Source organism: Durio zibethinus, chromosome 3, assembly GCF_047325235.1.
Source record: "Durio zibethinus cultivar Kanyao isolate XHJ-2024 chromosome 3, ASM4732523v1, whole genome shotgun sequence".
Lineage (NCBI taxonomy): Eukaryota > Viridiplantae > Streptophyta > Magnoliopsida > Malvales > Malvaceae > Durio > Durio zibethinus.
In genome coordinates this window covers 3,382,958-3,402,566 of record NC_143164.1, presented here as the reverse complement: position 1 = coordinate 3,402,566, position 19,609 = coordinate 3,382,958, and the positions used below count along the sequence as shown (strand labels likewise).

The window sequence follows — 19,609 nt, the reverse complement described above, 5'->3', positions numbered from 1 at the left end:
AAAAGGTTTGGCTTTACTTTTATTTAGCATCCACCATACTTAGCATCAAGAGTGGCCTTTTAGGGTTTGCTCTAGACTGCCTTTTTGAAGGTTTTCACCATAAAGTTGCTTTTATTTTTTTTATTTGATTTTTTTTACACACCATGCACCTAATCCAAAAGATAAAAATAATTTTTTTGAAAGGGTTTAATAGTTTAGACAGAAAATTAGGTAATAAAGAGGAACTCAATAGATTCATGTTCATTTTTTCAAGAGAAACTCTTCAAGTTTAAGCTTTCATACTTGATCCAATATGAATTTTTCAAAGATTGTAACGTATATTAAGGTTCAGGGTTACCAAAAAAAAAGATAAAAAGGCCCAAAATAAGTATTCAAAGGTATTTGAAAGTAAGGATCAATTTTCATTTGAAGGATGCACTCTAAAGTATATTCCCTTTTATGCTTTCCACCCATTCATTTCTTTTTTTTTTCTTCTTTTATTCTTCTTTTCTTTTCATTTTTTTTTTTGTGTATTCTTTCACTGCGTGGATTAAAAAATTTATGAAGTTTTATATTAGGCTTTTGCCCTTATCATATGAGATTCTATTAGACATTCCCATTCTTAACCTGCAAACACATTTTTTTTTACACTCTAATGTGGAGGGTGATTCTTAGTCATGATATATTTTGAAAGAATTCAATCAGGCTCAAAGGGATAACAAGGGGTAAATTTCTATTTTTGTGAAGGGATAATGAAAGATGACCATTTGTTATTTTAAGTATAAACACTTAAATTGAAGAACAATTCTCTTTAGGAAAATAAACTTGAAAAAAGGGTTTTATTTAAAAAATTTTATTTTTTAATTATTGACTATTTTTTATTTTGGGCTTTTTCTCGTCCCTTTTTCAAGCTTTGACTTTATCAGGACTTTATTTGGATTTGCTCAAATTTTCTAAGTGCATGATGTCATAACCATTTTTTCTCTTTATTTTTTTTTCTTTGGTTTTTTTTTTTTTTTTGCATACCCACATGGCTCACACATAGATTAATTTTACCAGTAATATGCTCTATGAAAGATGTTTCATTTTAACAGACCACCTTTAATGAAAGAAAATGGTTATGTAGAATGAACAAGAGAATGATCATATGGAGTGAATTAGAAAAAGATTATGTGGGATGAAACTGTTTAAGGTATCAGATGATTTAAGTTACTCCATAAAAAGAGAATAAAAGGCTTTATCATAACTCAAGTTATCTTTTAGAGGCAATGAGATCTTTTTTCTTTGACAAACACGCCCCTAGGACAAAAGACCAGGTCGATTTTGAGGTAAAGAGCTGAAAAGTCAATATGTTTGAATTCATTCAAAACTTGGGTTTAAAAATTTTAGAACTATAGCATAATCTTGACACATCAAATTATCGCATTTGAATTCTTAAAAAAAATCATATACACTTGATTTTTCAGGAATCACACATTTTTTCAATGGCTATTTCTTCATTGGTTTAAAAAAGAATATTGCCCCTTTAATATAATAACAGTATCAAGTGAAAGCAAGGTTCACAAATTCAAATTCAAGACTGTCAAAGGGTCATGGCTGATGAATATGGTTAACTGAATGATTAAACCGAATTAGTGTTTAGGTATTTAAGAATTCCTAATAATGATTACCAATTCATCTTAGATTCAAAACTTTTTTTTTATTTTTTTAATGCATTGCTATAGCCTCGGTACTTAACCACGTATGGGCTTTATTCATATCTAACATCTTCTTCTTTTTTACTAATTTTTTTTTTAAAGAAAACCAACTATATATAAAAAATTTATGCGAAATAAAAGACCTCAAATGATAATATAACCACAAAACACTATGATGCATAATGTACACTCATGCAATGTAAACCTTCGGACCTGACAAAAAAATTTACCATCTTGATGGTACTCTTGAGATGACATTCAAAGTTACATAAATAAAAATTTTCCACTTGATACTTCAACTTTAGCATCACTAACTCGTAACTCTATTACTATCGATCATCAAGACTACCAATCAGTTCTTTAAACTTTACAGCATCTACATCGATCAAAGCTTGAATTGTATCTTTGAAGGCAGTACAATCTTTTATGAAATACCTTTTATCCCATCATCAATTTTGCCCACAACAAACAATAAATCTATAAACTATAATAAAGTATTGCTGATCAACTTATCATAATAGAAAGAAAGAAGGGTATTCACAAACAAAGAATTCAGCTCCCTATTGGTAAAAGGTGGTTGCACTTGTGATGTTGTTTTCTTTCATCTAACAGTATATTCTTTATAGCTCTCTTTGGGGCTCTTTCTCATATTTTGAAGGGTTAATCGATCTGGAGCCAACTTTAACATATATTGATATTGCTTTTAAGAATGCCCGTGATAAATCTTTTCAAGTACGAATTTGATTGCTTTTCAGACTATAATATCAATTAGCTGTTGCCCCAGTCAAATTTTATTGAAATACATGAATAAATAGCTTTTTGTCACCAATATACCCAACCATTTTATTACAATATTAAGCCAAATGTATTTTAAGATCCAATTTTATTATACTTTTCAAATGTCGAAACCTTGAACTTGAGTGAAATAATCACATCCGAAACTAGCTGAAATTCTTTTACATCACAAGATTCATCTTTATTCCTTTACACCATAAGATTCATCATTACTCTCAATAGCTTAAACTTTTTTTTCAAGAGATTGTACCTTTTCTATTCATTTAGATTCCTTAGTTTTTCCCTTATGAGTCCTAAGCTAGATCCTTTAGAATGATTATTTTCTTGAGCACACTGTCCACCAATGATCTTCTCCATCTCTCATAAATCGATCAATATTCTTCAGATCTTTAGAAAAAAATCATAGAGATTATTCTTAAAATTTTTTTTTTTAAAACACATGAGAATTGCATTATACTGAATGTATACATTAATGGATGAATGAATGAATGAATGAATGAATGAATGAATGAATGCATAAATGAATGAATAGTGAATGCATAAATGAATGAATGAGTGAATGCATGGCTGACAAAACTGTTCACTGAAAGCTATGAAAATTGGCAAAAGGGCAAAATGAAAGATGAACCCTAATTCACATATCTAAGCTTAATAGACAATGTCAAAAAATTTTCAACAAAAAAAATTCATAAGGTATTTTATTTTTCAAATAGTTTGTCACTTGAAGACCTTCTTTAAACAAAAGTCACATCCATGTTTATCATCTTGCAATCTTTTTTCCATTATTCCTAGATCTTTTAATCCCCTATTGTAGTTAGATTAAACCACTTTACATCTATGAATAATTGTACCTTATGTTTGAAACCTTCATAATTCTTAATAGAATACCCTATATTCCCATTATGGTATTCATATCTTGCATTTGGGTCAAATTATTTTGGGTACGAAGGTTTTAAAGGTCTGAAAGCATAAAGATAATAAGGTGTCTCTCAAACAGATGGGAAAGAAAAAAAATTTTTATAAAATGGGAAAAAGATCTCGCTATTTTTTTTGGGCAATTTTTGGGTAACAAGTTGACTAGAAGTCTTAAGATTTGACAGTGGTGCAAAGGCTCGAACTTGAGCAATTGGTTGAACATGTGGTTAGGTAAAGAAAGATCGAAAGTTTTAGTTCAGATATAGACTTCTTGAAGATTGTATGAATTTTTGAGGCCTAATCGTAGATGTTTGGAAAGAAGGTCAAAAACAGTCATGAGATAAATTTGAATGCAAGTTTGAAGTTAAAACAATTAGTGAAAGCTACATGAAACCTGATAATCTTATCTTGAAAATCAAAGTTTGAAGCTCAAACCTTTGAATGATCTTGTCGAGACCTTTATTATTGCTCAAACCATGAAATAATTCAGCATGCTTTGAAAGTTTACCAAGTCTAGTGGGAATCGATTCATCATGACTCCATGAATTCAAAAGGCTCACTTATGCTTTTGAATGTTATAACCAAACTCTTCTTGATTTCGTTCTAATGCACTAATTCGAGCTTTCAATTGATCTTTCATCTTTTTTGGCTTCTTATACTCACTAAAAAAAATATTATTTCAAAGGTTTAACACCAATAAATGAATGGTACAATTCCTAATTTGCGTGTAACATATTTGTGAATGCTTGAATATGATAATGATGCAAAGATATATACAAAGATGGAATAACCCAAAAATATACAAACTAGCCTAATGATGAATGGAATGACTAAATTCCAAAAAGGAAACAAAACTCGTTACCTATCCAAATCTCTTTTTTGTTTTTGGTTTTTTTTCTTTTTGTTTATCCTAACTTTATTTACACTATTATTATCCTTAAACACAAACTGTATCCAAGTGCCCCACATATCCTAATTTGGGTAATTTTTATGAAAAAAAATGGCATGGCTTTGGACTTCTAAATGAATTTTAGAAAAGGTTGACACTTCTAATGGCTCCATGAGAACTCTTTTTTTTATTTTTGCCTTTCTTTTTTCTTTTCTTTTTTTTTCCAATGACTGACTTAAAATAAATATCACATCTTAAAATATAATGCACACAATCAAAAAATATAAAAAAAATAAAATGACTCAAGAATTTAAAATAAACAAGTCAGAGAAATCATATAATAACCATACAACAAAATAATATAATGTATAATGTCTTAACTTTTGATAATTTTCTAAAAATATGGCATGGCTCTACTTTAGGTAGGCATCTTATGGCTCTCAATATGCTAGGTTGGGATTTATTTATCTAAGGTTCCCAAACTATTCCTTATATCATCGTTTATTATAGACTAGTAAGGCTCCTCGATCTTCACCCATTATAGGCTATCAATGAAAATGGTTCAATCTGAATGAAAGTGTTTTGCTAGCAAATACGAAGGTTATCACCTCACAAGAGCGTAGCTACTTCACTTCCTCTTAAAAAGGATAGAGCTTAGGTCTAGAGCTCATGCATGTGAATGAATATGCAAAATGTGTGTAAAGTGATGTATTAATCAATATAACATAAATAAATCATAACACAAAACCAAAATAAAGTAATAACTAACATACAATTTATTTTATTTATTAACTTATATGTATATATATTTTAAAAATTTTAAAATAAAGGGAATTAAATTAAATATAAAATAAAACTGATTAAATCCAACAATCATTAATAGCGCATAATTAAAATTTTAGCTTGACTTTAAAACGTACACAGTGAAGTCGTCAAGCTGTCGTAACGATTTTGGGACCTCCAGACATAAAGAATTTTAAAATAAAAAAAATAAAAGGAAGAGTCACCATCAATCTTTTTTAGGGTGTGATTGGTCACCCAAAAGTTTATCCTTTTAACAAAACTATAAAATAGGGTTTAAAGTTTATTAAAAAGATAAATTTTGATCTACAAAAATCAAGTTGGGTTCGAGAATCAGTTACGTGTGGGGAATGATTAGCACCCCCACAACGCCCATAAATTGGTACCAATTAATTGTGCGCTATTTTTTATGTTGGATGAAATGATTTTAATTGAAAATTTAATAATAATCACTTTCGTTAAAAAATAAATAAATAAAGTTTTGCTAAAACTCTTTATTTAGGAATACTAAGAAAATCTTTAAGTTAAAGAATTATCTTAAAATTTTTCAACATCTAGGCAGAATTTAAAATAATTCTTTTCGCCTAAGATTTAACATAACAATCCTTAAAATGAAATAACACTCTTTATAGAAAATAATTGTTGGTGACTCTCTAACATCTAGGTAGAATACCAAAAATTATTTCTTTCGAAATGTTATTTTTATTTTATTTTATAATATCAAGAATAAAAATGTATTATCTTTTTTTTTATTATAAAACATTTTATCATCAAGTAGTAAATAAAAATTAAAAATAGAAGAATGCAAATGATTATCAACGATAACATGCTATCGTGTATATGCCGATGAACATTATGTAGGATGAAATGCAATTTTAAAGGTTGGGCTCTTAAGTATAATTAGACCACCCCGACTCTCCAACATCTAGACAGAGTTTAAGTGCGACTGTTTATATTTAAGATCCCAATTTATTATTATACTTTTTATTTATTAACCCCATTATTAATGTAAATTAAGGATTCGTATGAAAAACTTAATGAAATAAAATTTTTTAAATACCCCATCATCTAGGGGCATTCAGGAAAAAATCATTTCATGTGAGATTTTCACACGTATCCTTAAAGTTTTGAAATAAATTTAGGGTTTTAGGGGTTTTGGAGTTTGAATGATTGTTTTCGCTAATGGTTTGGAGTTGTGTACCAAATTTAGGATTTTTGGATTTGAATTTTGAGGTTTTTTGGATTTTAAGGTTTGGCATTTTGGATTTTAGGGTTAGGTTTTCGAGCTTCATATTTTGGGGTTTAGGTTTTCGATTTTAGGGTTTGGATGTTTAGGGTTTTTATTTTAATACTTGGAGGGTTTAGGGTTTAGTTTTAGGGTTTATAGGATTTAGGGATTTGATTTCAGGGTTTGAAGGATTTAAGGTTTGGTTTTAGGGTTTGAAGAGTTTAGGGTTTTAGTTTTAGGTTTTCGATTTTAGGGTTTAGGTTTTTTAATTGAAGAAAATGCGAACATATCTAAAAATCTCTAATATCTAGGCAGACTTTTGGAGCAAGTTCGATTTTAGTGATTTTTTAAAAAATTAATTAAAATTTTTTTATATATTTTCTTTTTATGAAAACATATTATTATTATTTTTTTAATTTTAATTAATTTTTTTATTTATAATTCCCCAACATCTAGGCGAAATTATATTTTAAAGTTAAAGATTTTTATTCTCTCCAACATCTAGGCTGGGAATATAAAAAAATATTATTATATTCTTATTATCACTTTTTTAGATTGTTATTATTATTATTTTTAGCATTTTTAGTATTTTTTAGTTATTATCTCACTTTGTTTTTATTTTGTTATAATTAAAAACAACCAAATATTTATTCTAATAAAATTTAAAAATTTTATCATGCATGAATATAAAAAAATTACTTAAAATAACAAAAATAATAATATATAAAAAAATTAAAAATTTCAAAAAAAAATATTTTTTACCTGTACCGGACCGATCAACGCTAGTCTGGATCGATATGACTAGTTCGACGGTTCAATCAGTGATTCGGGAGGTCCAGCAATTCAGACTGGTTTGATCGGTTCAATGAAGGTTTGTCTGGACCGATTCAAGGTTAGCTGAAGCGGGTTGTGGGTCGAGTTGCGCGGATCTCGGATCAAATCCAGGTTGACGTGCGGATCCCTTTAATCCAAAACGACATCGTTTTGGGTTTTGCTATTCTATATAAAAGCAATTTTTTTTTTTTACTTCATTCTCACCCTTCAGCCCAAAAAAAAACAAATTAGAGCTCCTAGGAAAGCTCTCAGGGCTTTGCCGGCATCCGAGATCAGACTGTCGCTCCGATTGCCGCTTGAGTGGTCGAAAATCACCAAAAAAACTTTCAGAAGCTCCTTTCAACGCACTATTCTTAAATCTAGCATTCTTTTTGCCTAAAATAGCTTCGATCGACATAGATCGAGGCTTAAAATTTTTGTCTTCTTTCTTTTTTTTCTCTTTTTTTTATATAAATTAAAATTGATATATGCTTTTTTTTATAAGTACCTGTTTTTTTTTTTTTTTAGGCTGCGATAGATATTTTAGAGGGGTAGTTTTTGGTTTACAATGGGGCTTTAATGGGATTTGTGGTTAGGTTGGGCATAGTGTTTAAGGTTTGGGCATAAGAAGGAGCGGTGTTTGGGGTTTCTGGATATTCAAGAACAGGGTGTTTAGTATCCAAAAGTATGTCTGAGAGGAGAGACCTGAACACGGGGAAGAAGCTGGGGCTTTATAGCAGATTGAGTTGAGTGTCTGGGATGTAGATGGTGGCGGTAGGCTGTAGGTTGACTGGTCGGGGGCTAGTGAGGGGACTAGACAAGGGGTGGCTGCTAGGCCATAGATTCGGACAAAATTTAATGTTTATACCTTGTAAATGAACTGTCTCAATAGGAACGTATTCTAAACCTAATCCGGGTTCATTAATAATGAACATAGGATGCGTTGGATAAGGTACAGAATCCCTTGAAATTGTCATCTTGGTGTAAATCCTGGAAAATGCCATCCAATTCCAATAGGTCTTTTTTTTTTCCTCCTTTACATATATTCCTAGAAGTTATTCATAAGCAACAAGGTAGTTCATTAATCAAGGTCATCACGGATGTATACAAAGCATCGTTTTCCAAATCTTTTTAGGCACTCTTTTAACACCTATTGGTCATCTTCATTTTTATTACCTTTGACGGGTAGTGCTCCAACTCATCATCATCAAAACTGGTTTGGTTAGATCTGGGATCTAATCTACTGACTGTGCCCACCCAAACTTCATCGGTGCAATAAAAGATTACCAAACCCATATATATCGATAGTTTAGCATTGGACCTTTCTAAAGCTTTATTGCAATTGTATTAGGCGCAGGAAGCATGTTGGCTCATCAGTTTTGACCTTTACGTCTACAATTTTTTTAGTTGAATATTGAAGAAAATATGGGCCCCTTTATTTCCTCTTTTTCTCTGCTCAGCTATAGGTAACGGGACAAGTCAGAATCAGAAACCACAAAATTCATATTAATTGTGTCATCATGTATGAAGAAGAGCGTGGAAATTTAATAAGATATGAATCTGACGTCTTAGGATTATATCATCTGTAAAATTTTCAAGATGGCTAAATATTAATTTTCATCACTTCGACTTAATCTTGGCTCAACTCCTCGTTCTTTTTGCTTCTAGCTGTTCTCATTTAAGGCAAAGGGACAGGGTGTGGGGGGTGGTCAAGGACAAGTGGGGAACTCCATTGTCGGTAGAAAACCCTTCATTTCTGTCAATGGTAAACCTTATCCAACGCATCCTATGCTCATTACTAATGTCGAAGATAATTGAGGATCGAACTCCTCTGCCACCAAAGATATTTTTTCCCCATGCTTCTCCAGTCCCTTCGCTTCCCATCCTATATTTTAATTCAAGTCATTCCTATAATATTCTTCTCAAGCAACTTTTTTTCTTTCCTTTCCTTTCTCTTCAAGTTAAATTGGCTTTTCACAAATGGCTAGGTTTCTTTAGTTTTTCTTATAAAGGTCATGAGTTTTTGTTTACGGTCAATTAATTATATATTGGCTGTCTAATTATTGACATATATTCGTTCCCATGAAGAAGAAAATGGCTTGAAACATTTTTGAACCATTCAACATTTAGCACATTAGCAAGTTTTACGATCCATGGAAAGCTACACACTAATTTCTGGAGTTCTTAAGCTGGTGACCCACTGTAATTCTAGTAATTCACCAATGATTTAATGTATAAAATCTTTTTTCTTTCCTATATATATGTATATATAATTTCCTCTTTTTAGATCACATAGATCGCATATTTAACTATTTACTCGGGGAAAAATTTGCAGAATTCTATGACAAAGAGCATTAGTATAGAAAACAAAGCTAGGTAGCTAGCTAGGTGAAATAATTCTATTTACAAGTAATTACTACGGAGTTCAGCACTGACTGTTAACACAGCCGCTAGACAAAATCAATGAAGTGATGTTGAACAGATTTCATGAATTACAGGTGTCAAGCTCATTTCATATATAAAGGACAATATATTTCCTATATATGATGTGGATCTTTGAATTATACTATCAACTAATTAATTAGCATGTCGTTTCCTGGAACTAGCCATCCTAATTATTTTCAATCAATCACCTTTTTAGTGCTAGCTAGCCACTTCCTTTGATTTTTATTATTTTCTTGTTAATATCTATATTTAAGTTTGATTTCCTATCAAAAGAATAGCTGAAGTGTAAAATCAACTTTGGTTTTCTATTAATTATATATGTGATTGTAAAATTCTTTGAGTTTTCAATGAAAATTCCACTGTATGACACCATGATTGACTGGTATACTCCCATTATTTACTTCTTGTCTTTCATCAAATGTCTTACAAAATAAAGTTAATAATTAACAATTAAATTGTAAACGAAAAATGCAAAGAAACAGAAGGTATTGTCAAACTTATCAAATGATCGGCATGAATTTTTGTCAGGAATTATTGCTGGAGTTTCAATGAGAGCCAATTTCCAGTCCAAGTGAACAGTATTGGAATCGAAAGACAAGGTGATGACGACTAGTCCTGTATTTTCAGGCCATGTTATTGTTATTCACTTTCAACGATTCCTAGATGCGAAGTATTTGACATTTGACATTTATTCATTTATTTTATGAATATATAGTATATGGTCATATCTTTGAAAGCCAGAAAATTAAAATGTTGTTTTGTCATCTTTTGTCTTTCTCCATTGCACCATGCACAAAAATATCCATCTGACCCACCACTTTTTGCTAATGCTTTTGTGGGCATAATCCACATTTTTTGCTAACAATTTCTCTTCATATACAGTGCAATTTGTTCGTTTTAACACCATAGATGATTTATTTGCTCGCTTTGCAAATGACAAAAATTCTGCGCCAACTTTTGTATATTATCTTGTTTATGTATCCCTAAAATTAAACTTTTTTCAAGCTTCTAGTAATTTCAAACTTAAAGTTGAGCTCAACTAAATTAAATTAAATTATTCATGTTCAAAGCCTTTCCAACAATGGAGGCACGTGGGGGGTTGCTGATTGATCCTTTCCTTTTAAAGATCTCCACCATCTTTGAATTGATGAGAGAGATCATGGGGCCTAAATAAAAAAAGAAGTAGAGAAAAATATCTGCTTTATCAAGAGTGACTAGCGACTATAAAAGTGAGGGGGAAGAGGAGACTGAAAAAGGGACTGTTCACCAATTAGCTGACACAACATCTCCATTATGTGCCAGGCAACTCACATCAACAATCGAGACTCTTCTGATCTTGCTATTTTTAACTTCAGAGATCAAATAGAATTCCTTCAAAATTTAAAACCAATGCTTTGCCCCATGATTCTTTCTATATATAGTTTCATTGAAAGTCATGCTCTTCTCGAGAGATGGTAGCACATGTTTTATACCTCATAGTCTATGTTTGTTCAAAACTATGGCTCTATACGTTGAGTATCGTGATTTTGGAGCCTGGGTTTGGTTTACAGATGAGGGTCACAGCCTAAACATATGCTTTTGATCTTATATAATATATGGTATATCGTTTAAAAATAGTTTATACATTCTCTTACGCCTTAAACTATTTTATATATAATAATAATAATAATAATAGACTTTGAATTAGAGATCCTGGCCATACCTTAAGGATAAATGTGGTTGTCGATTTCATGAGACAAGTTGATGTGATATTCGCAGGTTAACGTGTTACGTAAACATCCTCTCAAATACACAAAATTTATTTTACCACTTACTAGCGTAAAGTTATGACAGGAAAGGAAAAGCAAAAGATGCCTTGCCAATTGGAAGGAAAATGCAAGAACTATCGCTCATTAATAAGGAAATTAATCAGGGCCCAAGTTCCATCACTTCGTTTTGCTGTTTTCACAATTGATCAGTGGCAAATCCATGATGAAACTCGATCCAATGTTACCTGCAGATCAATTAATCAATGTTTTAATATCAAATGATTCATAAGATCCTGATAGGTTAATTTTGTTTAGTTTTTTTCTTTTGTTTAGAAATTGTGGTCCTGTTTTACTTAGGAAATGCTGAAGCAACATCCTACCAAATGAGGGATTCAACTAACCAAGAAAGGCATTAATATTCCATTGAAATGGGGATTGAATTTAGAATGAAATTCCGTCTCATTTCATTCCCTAAACTTTGCACTAATTTCAAACATTGTGACAGGTTCTGATTCGGCATCTGGCGTGATTTCTTCAAGTAGCCAATCCACTGCCGGTGTTGCAATAAAATGCCCACGACTTCATTAGATGACGACCATGATGATGCAAACCATTTAATTTAAAAAGAAAAAGAAAAAAGGAATATAGCAATTGCCTAATTGAAAACTAAAAAGATTGTATAGAATAGTACGTCAGGTCCACAATATAATATTGACAAAATCATAAAATGATTAACATATAGTAACTTAAAGATACAACTCATAATGTATGATTTCATTGGTCATAAGACAATTAATAGTTAGTACTATTTTATTTTTTATATTTAATTTTATCAAAATTTAAAATTTAATGATTAAAATTAAAATTTTATTATTTTATCAATAGATTACATGATTTTGATTGACTGAAATATTGTTTTTACTTTACAAACTTAAAAAGGAAAAGTGCTAAAAGAGTGAAGATTACTATTTTTTTTTTTTTGCTAAATAATAAAAAATTTATATTTGACATATTATATTATCAGTGAATTAAATGATAATGTTTTATTAATGAGTAAATATTAATTTTTAAAATAAATATCATAAATTAAAATTTTAAAAAATTTATTTATTAACAAGATATTATCATTTAATCTATTTCATTAATTAATGATCATCATCTAATCATTCAATTTATTAATAATTTATAAAATTTATATATTAATAATGTATGAGATATAAACTTAATAATAAAATAGGGTGAAGATTATTACTTGTTTGAATGAAAGCACTTACAATATTTATTTATACTATCCAAAAGTTTTCACTGTAACCCAAGATTATAATATCAAAATGCAAAAACAAAAAATCACCATAGAAAGTGAGGAAACCTACCCATATTTTCCATGTCTCTTTCTATCCGTACAGCATGAAATGTGAACCCCACTATCTCACAGTAATCTTACTAGTTACTCTGATAGATACGCTTATAACCCTCTCTTTTCAACTTGTCAGGGGTTACAGACTTGTATAGTCTGCACAGTCCTCTCTTTCAGGGAACCGAAAGTGATCGGATTGGATCAAGAGATCAACAAACAAATGAAGATTCAGTGCGACGTGTGTAACAAAGAGGAGGCCTCCATGTTCTGCACAGCAGACGAGGCCGCCCTGTGCGACGCATGTGACCACAGCGTCCACCACGCCAACAAGCTTGCTTCTAAACACCAACGTTTTTCGCTTCTCCATCCGTCCTCTTCTAAACAAGTCCCTGTTTGCGATATCTGTCAGGTATTTTTTTTTCCCTTTCTTGCTCTTTGGGTTTTGATTGTTTGATTTTGGGTTTTTTTTTTTTTTTTCTTTTTGTTGTAGGAGAAACGAGCTTTCTTGTTTTGTCAACAAGACAGAGCAATTCTATGCAGAGATTGTGATGTTCCAATTCACGCGGCAAACGAACATACCCAGAAGCATAACAGATTTCTTCTTACAGGGGTTAAACTCTCTGCAGCCTCTGCTCTGTACACATCCGCTTCTTCATCCTCCATGGCTTCCTTATCCAAGGGTGGTGATTCTGTTCCTGAATTCAAGTCTCAACCATTGGTCAAGAACCCTGTCTCTGCTCCTCCAGCAAATTTCAATCCATCTTCACTTGCTGCTAAATCTTCATCTATTGGTACAACAACAGCAGCAGCAGCAGTAGTTAACAAGAGCAGTGGAGATAACCTGTTAGCAAGTGAAGGGGGTGGTTCAACGAGCAGCATATCTGAGTACTTGATAGAGATGCTTCCAGGCTGGCAGGTTGAAGATTTCCTTGATTCCTCTTCACCTCCCTTTGGTTTCTGTAAGGTTTGCATTGATCCATGATTGATCTATTCTTTTCCTTTTTTTACAATTTGATTTTTGAATGATGTGATTTTCTTTGGGATCTGAATAATTTTGTTTTTTGGTGTAATTTTATCAGAGTGATGATGGTATGTTGCCGTTTTTTTATGCTGGTCTTGAGAGCAATATCAGTTCTTTCTCACCAGAAAGTTTAGGTCTTTGGGTTCCGCAGTCACCATCTCCTCTGTATCCTCCCCAATATTCTTCAGAAATGGGAGGGCAAATTGGGTTCAAGGAAACAAAGGAAGTTCCAGGCATGAAAGCTAACAGGAGATGGACAGAGGATGCCCTTACAGTTCCACAGATCAGCCCTTCATCCACTGGCTCCAAGAGATCTAGGCCTCTCTGGTAGGATCACATCTTCTAAGCACAAAGGCTTCATATTCTCTTATAGACAAGGGGCTCAAGTTCCCATCTTTGCCTTTTCCTTTGTATTTTCCCATTTCTGTTTGATGTTTCTTTTTCAGTAACCTAATGGGGCAGGTTTTGTTGGTAGTATTTTCTTCTCCTCTTTTGTGTACTTGCACAATGCAACCACTTTGTAAAACTGAAAGAAAAATTTTCAAAGTTACTTTTCTTTCCTTTTACTAATTTTCCCATCTTCAATTTGGATCTTGAGGTAAAGACTACAATCAGTCAGAAGATATAGAAAATTCAGAACATATTAAACTGGAATCTGGCAAATTACATGTCGTTTTCTGAAAACAACTCTGTATCAACTTTTGGTCGGGTAGATGTATCATGTTATTGAGATTGGAAACTGACAGACATTTTAAGAAGGTACAAGAAGAAGAAGATGGAGGATAGTTATGATGAATTGATGATGAGATCGGATATTGAAAGGAGGAAGGGAGGGGTCAGCAAAAAGGGATGGTCTGGTTTTGTCTTAAAGCAAATTGCTGTGCCCTGCACTCCCGATGGGGACGAGCATATACCCCAAAGGCCCAAACCTATATAATATATCCTAAAAATAGCTATCAATTCTCTCTAGTTCATTCAACAAATTGAAATTTTCCCAACCAAATTTGGGGAAAAAAAGAATTCAGGACTAGTTGCTAGTCAGGGATTCTTGCAGACTTGCAGTTGTACTTCTCTGTACTTATGCAAATTTACATGACCCTGGTAAAAAAACCATTTAGTCAGATATTGTTTATGATAGATAAATTTTAATATAAAAAAAATAAGAGTCGTTAAATTGCAGAAAAGTTACATAGAAAGGCATACACAAACGTGAATGTCACGTTTCTTCGTCTAAGTGAACGTTATCTGCTTTGATTTTTGTAGTTCAGCGTAAATATTTCACTTTTAAGATCACAAAGAAGAAAAACCACAGCAAATCTTTTCACGATTTACATCAATTATGTAGTCTCTTCATTTTATCATTATAAACGTGCTTGCAAATGACAACTTGGCGGTCAATCTGAGTACTGGTCGGGGCCGAAAGGTTCATCTTTGTGTTGACCACGTAAGTCTAAACCGACTTAAGCTAACTCCAAGCAGGGCCCTGTCTTACGCCCTTGCCCCCCATTTTTTCCCTTTTTGGTGGGTTCAAATGAGCAATAGTGCCCTTTGTTTTTGCATGAAATGTCACATCATTTGCCAATCTTTCTTTTAAGAGGCGTTCGTAAAATTATAGATTTCGAAAAAAAAGTTTGATTCTTAAAAAAAAATATGATTTTTGAGATTTTTTTTTATTTTTAAAATATTTCATATTCAAATTCATTCGTTTAATTGAAAAAAATTAACATATATTAAATCTTAAATAATTATTATAATTTTCTTAACATATATAATGGTAACTTAAATAATTTCATTCAATTAATTGAATGAGATAATTCAAGAGGTTATCTAATTAAAAATGTTTTGAATAATATTTTATAAAACTTAAAGAAGATTATTTAGAGTGTTTCTGGCTCAAAACGCTTTAAATAATACTATTCAATTTTTTTGAGATTATTTTAGGTTTTTTTGTCAAAAAATATCTTAAATAATCCCCTAATAAATATTGAAAGAGATTACTCAAGATATTTTTATTCAAAAAATACCTTAAATAATCTCTTATAAAAAATTAAATAGATTTTTCAAGGTATTTTTAGCAAAAATACATTAAATAATCCATTTTCAATTTTTACGAATAGATTATTAAATACATTTTTTTATCAAAAAATATCTTGAATAATATCTTACAAAAAATTAAATAGGGTTATTCGAGACGTTTCTGATAAAAAAACATCTTGAATAATCTTTTTTAATTTTTATGAGAGGATTATTCAAAGTATTTTTAGCATTCAAGGTGTTTTTGGTCAAAACCATCTTGAATAATCTTTCTAAAAATTGAAAGAGATTATTCAAGGTATTTTTTTATCAGAAAATGCTTTGAATAATTTCTTATAAAAAATTGAATGAAGTTATTTAAGACGTGTCTGGTAAAAAATGTCTTGAATAATCTTCTTCAATTTTTTTGAAGAGATTATTCAATGCATTTTTAATCCGTTTTAATTTTTATGAGAGGATTATTTAAGACATTTTTGTTTAAAAAATACCTTAAATAATTCCTTACAAAAAAATTGAATGAGATTTTTCAAAATGATCATCATTTAAGGTATTTTTTCAACTCAAAATTTATTTGAATGGTGATTTATTGAAGGTATTTTTTATACCAAACGTCATATATAAACCAAATTTTTTACCAACAGAAACCTATAACTGACTTGCATTTATTTTTAAACATATTTTTAAAATGATAATGACTATTTCATAATTTTTTACTCAAATCAAATTTAGAAATAACGCTATTTTTTCCTGCAAAATCTTAGAATATTCTAGAGATATATGAGTTTTTGATTTAGGACTTTGGATACCGTTAATAATCTGTTAATTTTATTCAAAATTAAATTATCTTGAATCAAATATTGAAATCAAATACCTAATATAAAATGTAAGTTTTAGTACGAAAGGACTATATAGTCCAGTGAGCAAGTGGGTCTAGTCCTTTGGTTGGACTATGGCCCTAACAGCTTTTACTTTGGGTTAACCAGGTCTATGGAGGCCTAACTAAAATGATATATAAGGATGCCGAATTATGGCATCAAGTTTCATTCAATTTACTGCTAATTGGATCATGTCATTACTTTTTTTGAGAACCAATATTGAAATCTAAGATATATATATATATATATATATATATATACATATATATATTAACACAAGCCACTAAAAAAATATATAAAGAAGGCTTAGGGTTTGGCATTTTCTGAATGGAAATTTTTGCAGCTACACAGCACAACTGATCAGATCAATGTTTGAGCACTCGGCTTTAATTACATGAACATGGATGCAATATTTGTCCAAAATGGTTTTCCATTGAAAACCCCAAACAAATAGTCAAAAGAGAACTAAAGACAGAAACACATTTTGTAAAATCCTCCTAGCCCATCAAATTTCAAACACAAACATCTATTTGTTTAAACTCTTCAATCGGTTTTCTTCTTAACATTTTGTAGATTCAGAGAGATTAGGAACCAGTCAAGATGGGGGGAAAAATGAGAAAGGTTTAGACTAATGTGATGAAGGTTAAGGAATATTCATGGGCGTCTGCAGTGGGCTTTGCACATATGTTGGCAGTCATAGACGCAAGGTCCACCACAGTGAAGGGGGCAATCCAACCTCATGCCTCTGCACCTTCCTTTAACCATGCATTGAGCAAACTCACCTAGCTTATAATCCTCCTTGTTGAAAACCCTCTTCCTATGCGCTTGATTACTGTTAGTGCCTCTACCTCCTCCTCTCCCCTTGCCTTTCCCAGGTTTTGTTGCTCCACATCCCCATTTATACCAACCACCACCTCCTCCTCCCCATCCCCATCCCCCACCTCCACCTCCCCCTCCTCCACCCCCACCCCATCCCCATCCAAAACTGCCACCCCCACCTCCACCTCCACCTCCACCGCCGCCTCCTCCACCATCACCTCCACCTCTATAATAAGATCCTCTATTTTTGTTGTTGTTGAGCACAACTTCAGTGGACGTTCTGTTGCTTAATGTAACATAGTCTTTTCCTGGGGGAAGCTTGAGATGAACTGAGGAAGAATTGGTATTGTCTTGAGTTTGAGTAGTAGTGCCATTTACCAAGACGTCACCTCGAAGCCTAACAACTGCCACTGCTACAAAAAAGAGAACCCGAAAACCTTTTACTAATGTCTCCATCCTTTGATTTCTACAAAAGATGCAACTGTTGCATAAACTTACGTGCCTGATCTATATATTCCACTCGGGTTTATATGAATATTTTCTACAGCTATACATTTGGCCCCACTTGACCTAGATCTTTAAGGAAACCCAAAACAACCATTTGCTACTTGTTTTCTTCCTAAAAGTGAGAAAAATTGAGATGCCTTGGGACACACTTTATCCCCATTTTCAATTGAGGGCCTCGCCCACTTGCACATGTGCCTCTTCAAGGTCGTCTGAGACTCTGAGGAATAAGGTAATTGGAGATAATGTCAGTGTATCCTAATAAAAGAGAAGTGTCACATGCCATGGACTCAATTTTATGAACATTTGAGCCATATCATATTTGAGCCCTCATTATTCATCAGTCTTGTTCGGTTCTTTAGGAAGATTGAAGAAACCCTGAAAGTATGTTTCCAAAAGAAGGGAGTACTCCGAGTAGTGGCTGATTGTTAATTGTTTGCATAGTGGCACCAATCCATTAAACAGGGGTGATCATTGACTATCAAAAAGTTTTTCAGCTTTTGTTTCCCCAAATGCAATGATACAAGCACAAATCTAATGAGAAATGGAAAACCTAAAGACCAAGAAGAATGGATATACTTAAGAATGTTTGAAAGGCTGATGAGCAAAGTGAAACTTTGGTGCCAAAAGAAGTCTACCAAATAGCATCCACTAGCCTGTTAATGTTTTTGATCAGGAATTGCATGCATTAGCTAGAATATTTCGCTTCAAATTACACCTTAACTAGAGCAAGTTTTGAGAGGATATGTTGGAAAGGGATAATTCTGAGGCAGAGGGTATATCCTTACCATTTGCCAAACGATTTTGATGCGAGCTTTACCTTGACGTTTGAGATTGAAGAAGTGTGAAGAGCAAAGAGCAGTCGAGTATATCATTTTGTGGGGATACCATAATTTTGCTTGTATTTGTATATTATAAAGTACAGAACAAATTGATTTCAGAGCACTGGTACCGTCATCATGTCTCCAACTACAAATGAGAAATAAAAAAATCAAAACTGATCTGGCATTCACTTTCTCTTTCAGATTCAGGCTCAAGTTTTCTACCGGCTTCACCATCTAGTGCTTGTCTGCTAACTCCTAACATGGACATTGCTTGATTCTCAGACAAAAGTGAAACGACGAGACACACATGATTGAGCAAATGAGCTAGTTGGGAGAGCACTCAAAGTGCCAGGATTTTGGCTAGACGAGACACACGAGTGACCACCATGTCATTACGATTGTTGTTTTTTAATTTGATTACAAAAGAGTAGGTAACCTTATTAATGACTAAATTAAGGATTTTATTTTATATTTTTTCATTTTAATTTTTACACACCCTAATAACACAGTTATCACTCGTAAAAAGTACATAAATTGAAATATTAACAAAATATTCTATTAAAGTAAATAGAAAATATTCTTCAATTTTACTATTTTTTTTATCAATACAATATAATAAAATTTAACTTTGATTCATAAATAGTATAGTGCCAAATTTGAAAATAATTGTTGTGTTTTTTCCTTTTCCCACTTGTGTAGAACAAAACAGAAAAGAAAATACCATATTGTGGAACGTGTTATATTGCCTAAAGAACTACAATTATGGAGGAGTAAGATGCAGAAATATTATTGTTCAATATTGAAATGGACCTGAATGCTTAGGTCCCCTTCGAGCCCGAAAATGGGCAATCAACCTTCAACCCCG

At 31.9% G+C, this 19,609-nt stretch overlaps 2 protein-coding genes across 2 annotated transcripts; one reads left to right on the top strand and one right to left on the bottom strand.

The window, feature by feature from the left end:
* Nucleotides 1-12,654: 12,654 nt before the first annotated feature.
* LOC111300730 (B-box zinc finger protein 21-like) lies at nucleotides 12,655-14,250 on the top strand. The gene is made up of 3 exons (XM_022896352.2): nucleotides 12,655-13,076; nucleotides 13,158-13,631; nucleotides 13,747-14,250. The coding sequence occupies exons 1-3, from the start codon at nucleotides 12,888-12,890 to the stop codon at nucleotides 14,017-14,019; spliced, it is 936 nt and encodes a 311-aa protein (XP_022752087.2). The 5' UTR covers nucleotides 12,655-12,887; the 3' UTR covers nucleotides 14,020-14,250.
* A 2,658-nt stretch (nucleotides 14,251-16,908) lies between these two features.
* On the bottom strand, nucleotides 16,909-18,025 carry LOC111299453 (uncharacterized). The gene has a single exon (XM_089757857.1). It carries the CDS (start codon nucleotides 17,870-17,872, stop codon nucleotides 17,252-17,254), a length of 621 nt encoding a protein of 206 aa, XP_089613983.1. The 5' UTR covers nucleotides 17,873-18,025; the 3' UTR covers nucleotides 16,909-17,251.
* Between the last annotated feature and the right edge of the window lie 1,584 nt (nucleotides 18,026-19,609).

Excerpts from the sequence above, each read along its gene's own strand:
- LOC111300730 (XM_022896352.2), top strand. The coding sequence starts at position 12,888 with ATGAAGATTCAGTGCGACGTGTGTAACAAAGAGGAGGCCTCCATGTTC. Across the intron at positions 13,077-13,157 it reads CTGTTTGCGATATCTGTCAG|GAGAAACGAGCTTTCTTGTT; the intron begins GTATTTTTTTTT and ends TTTTTGTTGTAG. Across the intron at positions 13,632-13,746 it reads CTCCCTTTGGTTTCTGTAAG|AGTGATGATGGTATGTTGCC; the intron begins GTTTGCATTGAT and ends TAATTTTATCAG.
- LOC111299453 (XM_089757857.1), bottom strand. The coding sequence starts at position 17,872 with ATGGAGACATTAGTAAAAGGTTTTCGGGTTCTCTTTTTTGTAGCAGTG.